Source organism: Agelaius tricolor, unplaced genomic scaffold, assembly GCF_023055355.1.
Source record: "Agelaius tricolor isolate 1412-34295 unplaced genomic scaffold, bAgeTri1.0.p SCAF_1, whole genome shotgun sequence".
Taxonomy (NCBI): domain Eukaryota; kingdom Metazoa; phylum Chordata; class Aves; order Passeriformes; family Icteridae; genus Agelaius; species Agelaius tricolor.
The window spans coordinates 87109401-87124737 of NW_027269261.1; the positions used below are offsets into that span (position 1 = coordinate 87109401).

Consider the following 15337-nt stretch of genomic DNA (forward strand, 5'->3'; position numbering starts at 1 on the left):
TTAGGAATTGATTTAGGGATTAGGTTTTTTACAGCTTGAGTTGAAATGACTCATTGAGGACAGGAAATAACACAGGTTAAAAATCAAACCAAACAAAAAAGACCCAGCACTCAAAACTAAGATTTTACAATATAACTATTTTATATTATAACTACTCTTTTATATGCTGTGTTTGAACTCTGTTCAATCCTTACCATTAAAGGCTTATTTGAGCTGAATATAGTGTACACTGTGTAATCTGTAGTGCACAATAATATTTTCATTATTTGTCATATATAGGTAAAATTACACAGTTTCTTAAAGAGATAGTGAGCAGGGAAAGCGTAGGCAAGCAGACGGAATTGCAAATCAAATAATATAATTGTTGAGATAATCACATAAAGGAGAGTTGAAGAACAAATTCAAATGTTTCTTCCCTCTTATGAGAGACTGGAATGTTAAGGGTTAATAACTTAAACAATCATTCATTTGCAAAAGCAGCAGGGTGCTTTGCTGAGGCCAGGTTTGCACCCCCCTCCAAAGGAAGGGGAGGAGAAGGAGGCATTTTGGATGTGTGGTGGTGAAACCTCTGCATAAGAGCAGCCCTGGTGCAGAGGGGGTGAGGACCCAACACCAGATGATGACCACTAAAAACCAACCTTTGTTTAGCAACAAGCTGGCTTTTGAGCCAGATAAGGGAAAAGGCAACTGGCTCAGATGAAAAACTTCATTCCCAGGGGAGTTATCTAGACATTCACACATAGGCCTGAAGGTATTCATCCCTTCTGATAAGGCATGACTGGCTACACTATACTGAGAAACATTAGAAAATGTCATAAATGTAATAAACTATCAAAGAAAAACTCTGAACTTTATGTTGTGGGGGCTTTCCCCATCCTCAATGGATCAAGACCACAATCATCACTTTGAGCAATTGTCGCAGACATCTTTTTATTAAAAATCTTTCTTTAAGATTTTTCTTCTTGAGAAGCTGAGAGGCTTCAGGGACAGAATGTAAACAATGATTGTCTGCTGCTGTGGAATGCAACAGGTGCATCTGTGATTGGTCTCATGTAGATGTTTAGAATTAATGGCCAATCACAGCAGAGCTAGCTCGGACAGAGAGTCTGAGGCAGTCGCCTTTGTTATCATTTTTTTCTTTTTTATTCTTAGCTTAGCTAGCTTTCTGAGATTAAACTTTTCCTTCTATTATTTAGTATAGTTTTAATGTAATAAATATCATAAAATAATAAATCAAATCTTCTGTAACATAGAGTCAGATCTACGTCTCTTCCCTCATCCTAAGACCCCTGTGACCACCGTCAAAAGCAATGGACATCTCAGTTGCAATAGTCTCATTGCTGGATCCTCGTGCAGTGATAACTTTTCTCTCCACTCTCTACTTCTGTTTTTTCTGTTGTTTCTATCTCTTTTTTATTTTCCTGATATATTTTCTTAAATTATTTTTTTTTATATTTCTATAGATTATAACAACAGTGGCCACATACCTTCTTTCCATTGCAATCAAACTGCTATAAAATAAACCTGCCACACACCCACATAGAGATAGACAGATAGATAGATATAATAGATAGATATAAGATATATTCTGCTAATTCAGTGTCATTTCACTCTAGTCTTGAGAATTCTTCTTGTTTCTCTCACAAACCACCCAGAGTCAATCAAGTTACCTTCCCCTAAACCCACTGGCCAGACCAGAACATTACATAATTGTCAAATCACACAGGATCCCTTGGATGTGGTGGAGTGATCAGTGTGGTTGAAAGATATTTAGGGTTTTCTGGTGTGACCTGGACCAACTGAAGGGTTTTCTGTGGGAGAAAGTCAACCTCAGAGAAGGTTGTGAGGAGAAGGACGTTGACACTCAGTGGGTCACTGAAGGGTACAACTACAAGAGCAAGTCAAATGATGACCGCCATTTTTTTTCTGAAATTATAATGATAATGTTTTTCCCCTCAGTATAACCTGGGTATGTGAGACCCGCTGAAAGGTTTTCTGGTCTAACCTGGGCCTTTTGAAAGGATTTCCCTGGGAGAAAGTCAAGCTGACTTCTCAGAGAGGGTTAATGGGGAAAAAGACATTTACCCTCTGCAGATCAGAGACAGGTTTGAAAGGAATGATCACCCAAGAGGAGTCAAATGTGGCTCACTCCCTCCTGATGAAATTCAAGTCTTTTGAAAAGAGAAGGCACCTACATCTGAGCTCCATACTTTGTAATGAGATCTCCACACCAGTTTTTACACCTTGCCTTCCATAATCAGTCAACAGAGTATCTTTGTCAAATGGGAAGGAAAGAATGAAATGTCTCCTCTCTCATTCCTCACCTTTTTAGAGGATTACTGCAAATGATAAAGTCACATTTTAAAAAGTACTAATGAGGTAATTTCAGTGTACATCAGATGCATGTATTTGACACTGTGGTCTAAACTCCCTCCTCTGCCTCAGCCCCTACTTCTTGGCCACCTATCTCTGGAAGTGTGCATACTCACAGGTATCTTGTTTTGTTAAACATTTCTGTTTTTGCACATACCCTACTCCTCAAAGAGTCTGAGAAGACACAGGTAACCATATAGATTTTTTTCCTTTATAGAAAGATTATTTAATGACCTTGTCTTTGAATGCTGTGTTTTGGCAGACTTCATAGTTGGCAGATGTGGGAATTGAAGAATCTAAATTGGATCCATGTAAGCAGCTGATATTTACAGAACAAATTTTGTGTACTATGTGCTAGTTTAAGCTGTGTAACAAGTGATTTAGATGTGTTTTAATAGGAAAGCATCCTCTTAATTTTACAGATCTTGTCAAAACACAGTAGGTACTATTTCAATTATTTCTCCAAGAATTAATGTACGCATGTCTTTTTCTTTCTTCCCTTCCCTTCCCTTCCCCTCAGACTCAAAAGAATTGTGTATAAGTTGAAACAACTCCTTTATATCCTTCCTCAAGGACAGAAAAGTCTCTCCTACCCCTGCAAATGGAAGCTTTTTGCCATTTCCTATGACCTCTAATGAACTAGAGGTTCATTTTGCTTTCAGGGTCTTCTGGTTCACTGGTTTGTTTGGTTTCTTCCTAACAATGCCTCCCTAAATCTATGAATCTTTCAATTCATTTTCTAATAGTAATAAAACTCCAAGACAGAGTATTAGAAAGCTCCTGAATAGTTTGACTTAAAGAAAACTCTAAAGTAAGAAAAGTATGATTAAAAGCATAGTCTTGGTTTGTTAGATGAGATTTAGAAAATCTGCTTTGGTAACAAATTTCCTGAAAATATGAAATGTGGATCCTGTTTAAAAGGTTAGTGATGACAGTATGATAACATCAGAAATCCGATTTTGACTGTCTCCTTCAGGTGGACATTAGCCTCAGAATCAGGGACTTCAATGGACTTCAATAAGAAGTTGTTCCACCTCATTTCTGGACACTACTATTCACCAAGCTTCTGAGATTCACACAGTTTTGTGGATATGCAGAGGTGCGTGACTGTCTTGAAACTTTATTCTTGGATCTGTACTCTAGGGGGACTGCTCACTAAAAGCTGGGGTTTGTCCTCAGGAAAAAGTAGTCAGCTGTGAAATGTAAATGAAACTATAATAGAACTGTGTAATTATAGGTAGAGGAAAAAAGAGTTATTGCTGGAAGGAAAAAGGTGGTAAGAATATTCATCCATGCTGAGATAGTTTTGTCTTCACAGTTATGAGATAAGTAAAAAGGAATATATTTTTAAAGGTATATACAACATTTGCAGTTATGGAAAGCAAATGGCATAACGGGAAAAAATTACATGTGTAGAAGTAGTGTTAGCAATTCGTCACAACTATAATTACTAACAAAATACATGTTTTTGAATGATTTTCTGGAAAACACTGGAATAATAATTAAAGCAATAATAACAACAAAATAACAAATAATAACACTAGATAAAACATAAACAAATGAAGGGGACGAAAGCTGTTTTCTGGTGGCAAATCTCAACTAGACTAAAGATACTCAGGAGGAACTTGTCTGTACTCCAGTAGCTTGTTTTTCTCCTACACACACAATATAAACCCAGTAATTTTAAATGATAAGCAAATCATCAAGAAGTAGATCTGGAAAATTAAACCATCACACATTGTCACACACCAATTACAGTAGCATACCAGTTGATAAGGTTAACATCCTCACAGGTCACAAGTTATTTCAGAACAGTTAAAACCCAAATATTTACATCAATACTGTCAAATCAAAAGATATGGGCTAGTGACATTTCTTTTCAAGATCTTATGCATGTTTATCTTCCTGGTAGCCATATGTCAGTATTGCTAAAAAGATAGTTTTCTCTTGACATTATCTATGAGTAATGTGCTCTTACTCAATTTTGTGCATCATGCAAAATAGAAAAGTAGTAGAGTTCCCCTTAATGTCACATTCCTCTTAGTTATGGTGAATTTTGAGGAGAGGGGTAAAGAAAAATGACTGTGAATGTACATTGAGACATCTCTCAAATAACAGCTATATACAGTTAGATAGACTCTTTTTCCTTCAAATTACTGTCTATGTCCTTTATACTGTGGGAAACTGCAGAAAAGCCTAACTGTAGCATATGTACTTCAGGGAGTCACCAGTTCAGTAAAAATCGTGTGAAAGTTCTCCCAAATGCAGTTACCATGTCTGGAAAGACGGGAAGCAGTACTCTTGTAAAAAGAGTAGAGTGTCTCATCTGCAGTTTTCAGCTACTAGGACAATTGTCAGGGAAACTACCACTGTTATTTGAGTTTTTTGAGGAAACTCTGAGAGGAAATGAGATTTTTTTAAGGATGACCCCACTACCTTCCTATAAACAATTCAAGAATGAGAAACTCCCTGTAAGGAGATTGGCAGTTCCAGTGTTCCCACACTTGGTATATAGAGGTGGAAGGACAGGATGTTCTTGAAAAGCTATATCATGTCAATGTAAACTGAAAATTCACTAGACACTAGCTTCTATAGGAAAAGCACCCCTTAAAAAAAAAAAAAAGTTTTGTCTTCTGAGATGGGGAAAATTTGACACCACCTGGGGTAATTATATGTGTTCTTTAAACAGTGTAAAGGGAGTCAGCCTTAAGGTCCTGGATCTTCTGCACACTTTTCAACCATAAAGCTCTTTTCCCCAAATAGTAGCAAGTAAGTGGCTGTAGGCACAAACTGCTTTCTAGTCAAGGGACAGATCCATCTGGAGGACACATTTAGAAATGGGGTGATGACTCAAAGGAAAACCCTAGCTAGTCTCTTCAAAACTCGGGTGTCAGGTGGAATAGTATGCAAAACAACTTGAAGGGTATAGCTGAGCTACACAAAATCATGCTAATTGAAAAGATAAAAGAGTGAATGATTGACACAAGGAAATAAGATTTACAAGTCCACCTGTTTATGAATATGAATCTGATTTTGCAGGTAGACTTGGTGGTGTATTTTGTTGTGAAAAGGAGGGTTCTTATTGCAGAAGAGGGTATGCTGCTTAATTCTGAGAGCCAACCAACTTCCAGGCAATCAGATAAAGAAATCCAGGAGAAGATGATCTACCTGCACAGCATGGAGAGAAGGACACTGAAAGTTATGATAATGTTGTTCATAGAGGACTCAAAGTTTTAAATTAGGAATGGCAGCATAATGATGTTAGGCTAACTACACCTCCCAAGCTCTGCTTTTTCTTTACCTGGAAAATAACTCTTTAAAGAAGATGAAAGGGTAGAAAGACACAAATAGTTCTCTGATCAGGAAAAGTGCACGACATGTTTAAGATAACCCTAGAGGAAGGATTTTACATTATTTACTTGGATGGAGAAGGTCAAGACTTTTGGAAACCCTGTTGGTTTGTTGGTTTTTTCAACAGCAGATGAAACTGAATACAACTTTTGTGATACAAATCAGCATGTGCTCATGTGAATGTTTAGTTTATAAATTAAGTACAATTAAATTTGAAGGGCTTTCATCCTGAATCTAATTAAAAGTATCTTCAAAGATTGTATTACCATATGTCATAGAAAGACTTGAAAATTCTTGTTGATGTATATATATTGTGTAAGAGAGTTTGGTCACTGTAGAAATGACAATTAGGAAGTAATAATCAAGAGACTACTGAACCCAGTAATGTACTGAATTGAGACTAGATTTAATTCCAAATGTAGATTCCAAATACAGCAGATTTCACGACAACCCATTGCTTTTCACTCTTCTGAGAAAGAAGTCTTTGTGTCAGCTCTTTTTAAGAGTAAGAGGATATCTTCACCCCTAATGTCTTAGGTGCCATGGCAACAAGAAAAGGGACTTCTGTAAACCCTCTAAGTGTTAAGAAAAAAATCATTTCTAAAAGCAGCTATGAAGGGCACTGAGTATACCTTTACCCTGTTTCACTCAGCTGCCTAGCAAAGTTTCTTTCCTTGCATTTGTCTTAGTTGCATTGTATAAATCTTTGCCTTGCTACACTACAAGATATCAAATTAAGACATAGGTTGAGTTAAAAGAATTGTTTAGATCATCTTATTTTAGAGAAGTGCCACTTGTCTTTGCATATTTTATAAAAGGTTTTACTAATCAGTTACAAAGTGGGATCTCATACATGGATCTAGTGACATAAGCGTCTCAGGGCTAGTCGACAAATTTGCTAAAAACTAAAGATAAGAACAAAAAGGAAATGTTGGGCTCTCTGTAAATGAATTCTGTTTCAATGTAAATGGCAGACATATCATATATATATATATGTGATTAGATGTGTATCACTAAATTATGCTTGGGAGAACCTACAGGCAGAACATACATATCTGTGTCTGGCACAGTAAGTGGTTACATTAGTCCTATAAATTCACAGCTAATTCAATGGCTGATACTTCATTTAGCGAATTTTTGATACTTTGATAATCCTTGTAACTTTTCAATGTGTCATTTACTTTATGAGGATAGCCAAGTGAGCATTTTCAAGATATCGGGTATAAATCTCTTATTACTATAGATACTGTAGGAAAGGCTTTTTAAAAGTTAACAAAATTTACAAAAACATGCATCATATAGAATGTCTTTTTTCTTCAGCACAAGATAATAATATTTTTGCTGATGACTAAAATGTTATGATATCTAAAATAAACTAAACATGTCTGAGTGAAACACAGAGAAACCCCTTAGAAAGAAAGAAACCCCAAACAACCCCCAAACCAAGCACGTATCCCAGGGCTGAAAATAGACTAAGATTTAAATCTAGAATTTCCAAATAAATGGCAAACTCCATATTATTTTGGTTTCTGTCTCATCTGTAACATCATTTTATCATGGAATAAATAACTCCATTATAAAAAAAAAATTGAGATACTTTTTTTTTTCCTATGTATCTTACATGCACATACAATGTCGGTGACTTTTTCAGATATAAAGATCCATCTTTTATAATAAATAAAAGAAAGAAGCTGAAGCTGAATTTCTCCCTTCATTAAATAAAATCTTATTTAAAAACAAGAACCCTCTTAAGGAAATCCATTTAGAGCTGTATGGAAGTATTTGACTTTTCAGGAGCATTATGTCAATAGCAGCTGATGAGATTCACTTGACATGGTGGAGATAAAATCATTTCAGAAATACAGCAACTGCAGAAATTTCATAATATACAGTCCCAGAGCTTTTCCGAGAAAAGAACTGTTCAGCCAATTTGAGTACATAGTTACTGATGTTTAACAACCAAACACTAATTTTGAAAAATAAAGTTTAAAAACACTCTGATGCAGTTTGTAAACTGTAAAAATCCCAAAAGTTTAGAATTACAAGAATACCAACACAAAATGAAAAAAAGAGCCTTAAAACCAGCAGCAGGGCTTTTAAAGTAGGGTATTTTCACCTAAAAGCGCTAAGCATCATTTCTCTACCCCAAAAGACAAAGCATGAAATTTATAACTTAACTGTGCCAAACATAAAGTTTAATAATTACTTTTACATTTTATCTCACATGACATTTTGATCTTATTTGCTGGCATAATTATAATTATTCCTCTGTATTTTATGTTCTCTATATAAAAGAGACATGCATTACTTATATCTTGACTTTACAGTTTTTACAGCTTGGGGATCAACTGTCTCAACCCAAGCACTTTGTTCCCTGCCCAGTATTCTGACACATGCCATGTGCTATTAACGATTTGATGAATGAAATGAAAGCATGTGACCACCTACCCACACACCTTGGCAGAGGTGCACTCCATACACGCCGACCCCCTCCCAGGCACGTGAGCTTGTTAGCACCTTCCAGGCGATATCCAGGGAAACAGGAAAAGATCAAGGAATCTCCAACACCAAAATGAAAACCAATTCGCCTGCTGAAGGCAGGAACACCAGGATCATCACATGGCTCCAGATCATATTCTGCAGAAAATAAAACATAATATGTTATTATCTGGACAAGTTGTCCACATGGAAAAAAGCAAACTTACTAAATTGCTTACATTGTGTGAGCATGGAACAGCTGGAAAACATGTATTTTAGAGCTGTGTTCTCTACTAAAACTCAATACTCTTTCTATAAGTCTATTATGCCTATATATACAGTAATTATGTATTTAATGTGTTCTACCCATACTACATCTATTTTTTTAATTTCAAGAGCTGTAATCAGCTTGTACTGTAAGTGGTTTACTATAATTTTGTTTAATTACTTCCTTTGTGTATAATTCTAGTTTCTTTTAATCTGAACTTCCAAACAGCTTTACAAGTGAGCCTTACAGTTGAAAGAAATCATTATGTGATGAAGAAAATCTAATTAAAAAACAAACAAAAGGTCAGGTGAATGAAAGGAATATGAACACATTTTCAAAAAGGGTGCTTTTATAACTGCACATCAGGAATAATTCATCAGGAGGAGTCAGAATAGACTAATGAGGAAAAAGTTCAGGGCTGTTACATAGGAAACAAATCAAACTCAGAGAATATATGAGCCACCCATTTCCCCATCTCCAAAGAATATGCTGTGGAAGTATCACTTTTTGTTTATCCTGTTTTTCCATATTTTTGTTTTGCTTGCTTTCTATTAACAACTTCTTTGAGAAAAGATGTTGAAAAAGAACAACTTAACATCTAATGGAAAAGGTTTGATTTTATATTCTTCAGAATATGATCCAAAAGACCCAAGAGATCCCTTCTGGCAACAGATAAGAAAAAATGTTTTCTAGAACATTAACCTTGGAGGTCAGTGGAAAGTAGGGTGAAATCTTATTTAGAATAAGAGACTCCATTTATTCAGGGAAGAAAACCAAACTAAAGTTTGTGAGTGAATCTTTAAACAGCTGATAAATGGAATAAAAGGAATAAATAAATTCTTCCCTTTAGTAACTGTCTTGTAGGAAAGTTCTGAATATTAGAGGCAATCTATAAACTGCATCAGTTTCTGCTGGCAAATGTTGTAAGTTTAGAAAACATATGATTTACTACCTCTTCTCAGTACTGTGGGGGCTAAGCTAGACAAGGATACCCTGTAGTATATACCCTGTAGTATATACCTTTAGGCACAGGGCAATTTTCATGACAAATTTCAATGATGACATTCAAAACAGTTGTTCTCACAAAACACTTCTTACTAAGAAGAAATATATTCTGGTTGTGTGAAATTAAAAAAAACAGAATCACCTTATAGTTTCATAAAGTTAATGTACCCCCTAATATTTCTCAAAATGTATATTTAATATAAATGATGCCATACGCTGTCTCTGTATGTTGTAGCAGTAGTAGATAGGACATAAACCTTCAGTCGTGTTCCAAAAGTTCCGTGATCCATATCTTTTGTTACTGCACAGTTTTCCCCCCTGCATCCACAATATTTTGTGCATTTTTCTACAACTTGGCTAGTGCTCTATTCTTTTTATTTAGTGATAAAAAAATATCAGTGAAATAATTAATATTTGTATTTACATTTCAAACTAGTAAAACTGCTGACCTCTGCTTTGGTGAGTCCAAAGTCTCCAGAATGAATTTATTTTAGCATTTAATAGGAGTGAATCCAACACTATTGCTCTAATCAGTGAGGTAGATTTTTCTTTTTTTAAATATGCAAGCTAAATGAGATACATTACTCATAAATATCATAGCCATCTGTAAAATTTGCCAATTTTCAACAAAACTTATTGGCTTTCAGTTCCTGAAAAATGATGTAGGAGAGTTGGATGAAAGTTGCTTATGTACTCCTTCCATAAAATATACATGTGCATGTGCATTTCAACTAGCACTTGATTCATTCATATGTGTCATGGGACAAGGGGAAGCTTCAGAAAAACCCTGCCTTAGCATCAGAACTTGGCAGCATCTTAAATTTAGGACTTACTCTGGTCCACAAGTTTTAATGATGGTAAATCAGGTCTATGTATAAAAATAATTATTTATTAAACAGACAGAGATAATACACCAAAGATCCTAATCAGAATTACTATGCAATATGAAACTAAAGAACTACTTGTGGATTACAGCCTAGCATAAAACAGTGCACTATTTCAAAGCACCTATAATTAAAGCTAGCAACAGTATTGTAATTTACCCCAAAAATGACAATAATAAACACAGATTTCTTCACTTAACCCCTGGGGAGTAACTCTAAAATAAGCATCCCTACTCATGGGAGGAACTCCACACATTTCCAGGATCATGTATTGAGGATTTCTGCTTTGTGAAAGTTTGGTGTGGCTTTTCTAGTTTGTCAGTGAAGTGTGTGTCAATAAGAAATCCAGCTTACCTTCAAGATCTCACTTCAAAAGTAAGATGTTTATAGGCAGCTGGGAGATGCCAGAGCACTGGCCATTTTGGCTATGGTGCCAAAATAACTCACTACAAGACAGCTCATCCTGTTTATCTGACCAGCTAATAAACAATAGATGAACTCTTGTTGGGAGGTGAGATGCCCTGCTACATCTGTAATTCTACTTCCTAGTAATGGAGATAGGCAAAGAAAATTACTGAGAAATGTATATTAGATGTCATCTAGTTTTAGAAGAGTGTAAATAAAAAGCAGTAACAAATGTTTCCCTTATCTTAAAGAGATAACTTGTAGAAAACATCAATAGCTAATAAGTGTTTTTATTTATATACATATTTTCCATTTCAAAATCAGTCTTCAATTTAGAGTCCTTTGTGAATCTGAGTCAGCATACCACTGCTTTTATAAGGTTTCTATACTTCAGAACAAGTTAGTTCATTTCTTCTGAACCAGTACCTTCTATCTTTGTAATTTTTTCCCCTTAATTTTCTTCCAAATTTCTTTTTCAACAATTTTAATGTTTGTGTGAGAACAGGGCAAACGTAAAACAGTCAAATCACCAACATTCTTCTTGATTCTTTTGCCCACCTTTTTAAACCTCAACCAGTTTTTTATGATAGACTATACAATTTTGATTAGTGTTTTTTGTTTGTTTGTTTGTTTTTTTACTTTATGGTGTTTCATAATATTTCTGTTATCTGCAAGTGAAATATCATCTGGAACAGTTTCAGGATATTTAGCAGAATGGAATTCATTACCTGAAAATGTTATGTTGAAACCTTCATAAGAAATTGAAAAATCAGATATAAATCGAAGCTGTGCTGTAAAATTTCCAAAGAGGCCGGCTTTAATTGTAGGGGGTAAGACTGAGCCAGTTAATCTGGCTACTGGTTCTGTGAAGCTCCCATCTTCAGTGATGAGCAAATAGTCATGAGAGCTTTCAAGGTGAAAAGTATGAAAAACCAGCTGTACACCTTTAAAAGAATTAAAAAGGGAGGAAAGAAAAGCATTTAATAACAAGTTTTTCTATTCCTTCACATGTAGGTCACACAGAAAGCAATTTTTATGTTACACAGAAACATTTTGAGAAAAAGTTAGACTCAAAACCGGAAATTCTGAAAATAAAGTTTGCAGAAAGCACATGAACTCAACTGAATATTATGTGCAATGGGGATGCTTGTTTAGCTCACTTTAAATCAATAGTTCCTATAAGAGAATCGATGGTATTCAGTGCTATTTTTATACAGCACGCTGAAAATTAAATTTGTATTATTTAGGTGCTCTTCATGTTCCTGTGATTCTCTTTTACTTATAATATCTTGATTTCATTATTACCTAGGAGACATACATTAATACCTGGCTGAAATTTTGTATTTGTGTTTTATTTTCACATTTCCTCCAACACAATTCTGGCTTTTAATTCTAAGCTTCAGGGAAGTTTCCAAATACAAGGACAAAGCATACAGAAGTTTTATGTACAGTCATAGATAGAAACAGAGCTATTTCACCAGTAGCTATTATTTTCCAATTTTTACCTATTTTATTTTTTCCCATTTTTCTGAGAATAAAACACACTGTCTCTGGCAACTTTAGAAATAATTCTTCCTTTGAAAAATAAACAGAAACTGGAAATCCCACCTTTGAAGATATTTATTTTGGGAAGTTAAACTTCTTCCTCAAAGGAATGGCAGAAAGTGTTGATTTAACTCATAATGGACATTTCCTTTTTTAACTATGTGTGTCTGATTTTTTTTTTTCCATACAGACATTATATATATGCAAAACATCTTAGATACTTACCCTTGCCATGGGACACTTCAATAGTCCAAGTGCAGTTTAAAGAGTTTGGGTAAAAATCAGGAAACCCTGGAGAAAGAACAGTTCCACTCTTCCCATGAATATATCCACCACATAAAGCTTAAGAAGAGAAAAAAAAAAAAAAGAAAATCATACAAAAAAACCTTTCTTGTAAAAGAGTTTGAGAGAGAGAGGGAGAAAGAAAGAGAAAGTTCATTTTTTACCTACACTTAAAATTAAAAATAGAGTAAAGGATTAAAATAAGAATTTAATTAATCCAAAGCTGCAACATTCATCTTGACAATAATTTGTTTTCTTCTAAAGTAGTCCTTGAAAAGGAGTTTATTTTTCATTTACAGTCTCTCTTGTTAGTTAGCAGAACACACACAAAAAAAAATTATTGCAAGTATCAATTCCTATTGCAGTAGTATATAAGAAAAAAGGGGATATTTTTGTGAAGTAACACAAAAATATCTTGCTGCTACATTTCTTTCACTAAATATTTTGAAAGACATACATTCAACTGCATTTTAACAAACAAAAATACTTCAGTAAAAAGCACATTTTTTCAAGTAAGTAAAAGTTTGATGATTACTGCAACACTCAGGGGAAAAAAGAAGTGTAACTTCCTCTTTTTCAAAGATTTAAATTGTCCCATCATAAGTAATTTATGTGGAATTGAATATTTTGGAAGACATGAGAACTATGCTATAAAACATTTTATGCATACTAGAATTTGGTAAACTAGGCTGTTCAAATTTGTATAGCAAATTAATTAATGTTTAAGATTTGCATTCTGAATTGCTCACAGGTCTTATAAATACAGCATGACTGTGCTTTTCACTCATCTCTTGCTGTCCAGTTTTTATGCTGCTGTTTTTAAAATTTTAATTTACTAAATATTTAAACAATAATGCAACAACACATTAAGATGCTTTTAGTCTTCTTCCTCACATAGAGTGATACACTTTGCCTTTAACTGGATGGAAAATATACATGAAAAAATATTCAATAAACTTGCAGTACCTTTATGTAGATGTATGTATATATATACATATACTTGGTTTATAGCTTAAGTTCCTTTTTTCTTTCATTGCTTATTAGACTAAGTTTTTTGTTAAAGTTTTTAATGTTTTTTGAATTTATGTAATTTTTATATATTTATAAGTAAGTAAAAGGAAAGGAAATGCTTCCAGCCTGGTTTTACCTGAATATAGTTATTTCTGCATGGAAGTATGAATTAAAACACATTTGACTAAACCCACAGTAAATATATGGTTGATAACAATGCTTAATAATGAAGAACAGTGTTACGGACTTCAGATTTACAGTGCCATAAATGAGCAATAATACATTCATTCAAAAATCCTTATCCTAGCCTGTAAACACCACAGAAGGAAGAAAAATATTTGACTGTGCAACATTACTCAAAGCAGATATGACATATTTCAAAAATAATTTCCCTATTTTAAACAAAATTTAAAATATGGAATTTATGTGCTTTAATTTACCTCTCACTCAAAAATTATTTTCATGTTCCACCTTGGCATTAGCATATTTTGAGAATGACACATTACTAAGAGGGAACTTTAACCACCTTGTATTTGTATGCAGGTTTACTTCTTCTTTGTTGGCATGAAGCAAAGCAACATGATTTTTCCTTAGGCATTATTCTGCTAAATTAATTTCTGAAGTAAAAATTTTGAGAACATCAGTACTCAAGAGATGAGTGCAAAATGCTCATTTCCACCTCAGTTAAAGCTGTCACAATCCAAAAATCTGGGTCACAACTTGTTGAGCCTCAAAAGGCAAATACACTAACAGAATGATTACTTAATAGAGTGTGAGGTCTATGCCATGTTAGACTAGGTAACATAATGGAGTTTAATCTGTGAGGAAAAGAATAGACTGAATGTATGTTGAGCCCTTATGTGTTGCTTGCTTAGCGAACGTACTCCAGAAAGGCTTGACATTTTCTTGACATACACTCACATAAAAGTGGGAAAAAAATCTCTTTCAATGAGTGAAAATTAACTAGATCTTCCTAGAGATCAACATTCATATGCAAACAAAAGAGTTAAATATTGATATTTTAACTCTAAAATACATCTACACATTTTATTAAAAGCAAGTGGAAAAAGAAGAGAATACTAGTCAAGCTTAAGATGTCTTTGCATTTGTCAATCCATCATGGCAAAGAAAACAAGGAAAGAAACTCATAAAAACAATTAAAAAATTTAAAAATGCTTTGTGTCTGTACTTGTAAAGGAGGAATGAGTTGTGGTGATTACAAGGTGAGTGAGTTTGATTACCTAACTTCTATAATAGTCTTTGGTGGTTTATATATTTTGAGAATGGGGCCAGAAGGCTTAGTGAGAGTTAGAAGAAGACTAGTGCTCATATTTAACAAAAAAAGTTTAAAACAAAGTGAGAAACTAAAATACTTTGCTGAATCTAAGTTTATCCTCTGACATTCCACTGTAATCAATGAAAACCTTGGACCTGAAAAGCAAATTAGAAATACATTAATGTAAGTAATTCACTAAAGCAAGAGCCTTTCTTTGCCATTGTTCTGTGGTTTCTGTAAGAGGGATTTTGTAGCAACTATACAAGGATTCCATGAAGAATTTAGGTTGATTCAGTGGTTCATAGAAGCAGAACTTAGCCAAAAAATCCAATTACAAAGAACACAGAAATATTTGGGAACACAGTTGTGCTGATGTACAGCTATTTTTCTTCTCAGTATGGGGGTGTGTTTTGGATTGGTGCTGAGCACAGGGTTAATAATATAGAGATGCTTTTGTTA

At 34.3% G+C, this 15337-nt stretch overlaps 1 protein-coding gene across 2 annotated transcripts in view; it reads right to left on the reverse strand.

The window, feature by feature from the left end:
• Positions 1 to 15337, reverse strand: part of CSMD1 (CUB and Sushi multiple domains 1) — a 1073555-nt gene that overhangs the window by 217562 nt on the left and 840656 nt on the right. For both annotated transcript variants that reach the window (XM_071442193.1, XM_071442195.1), the window contains exons 19-21: positions 12535 to 12651; positions 11493 to 11708; positions 8173 to 8361 (exon numbers count right to left, since the gene is read on the reverse strand). In XM_071442193.1, the coding sequence (XP_071298294.1) occupies positions 8173 to 8361; positions 11493 to 11708; positions 12535 to 12651 (522 nt within the window). The remainder of the gene's footprint in view (positions 1 to 8172; positions 8362 to 11492; positions 11709 to 12534; positions 12652 to 15337) is intronic.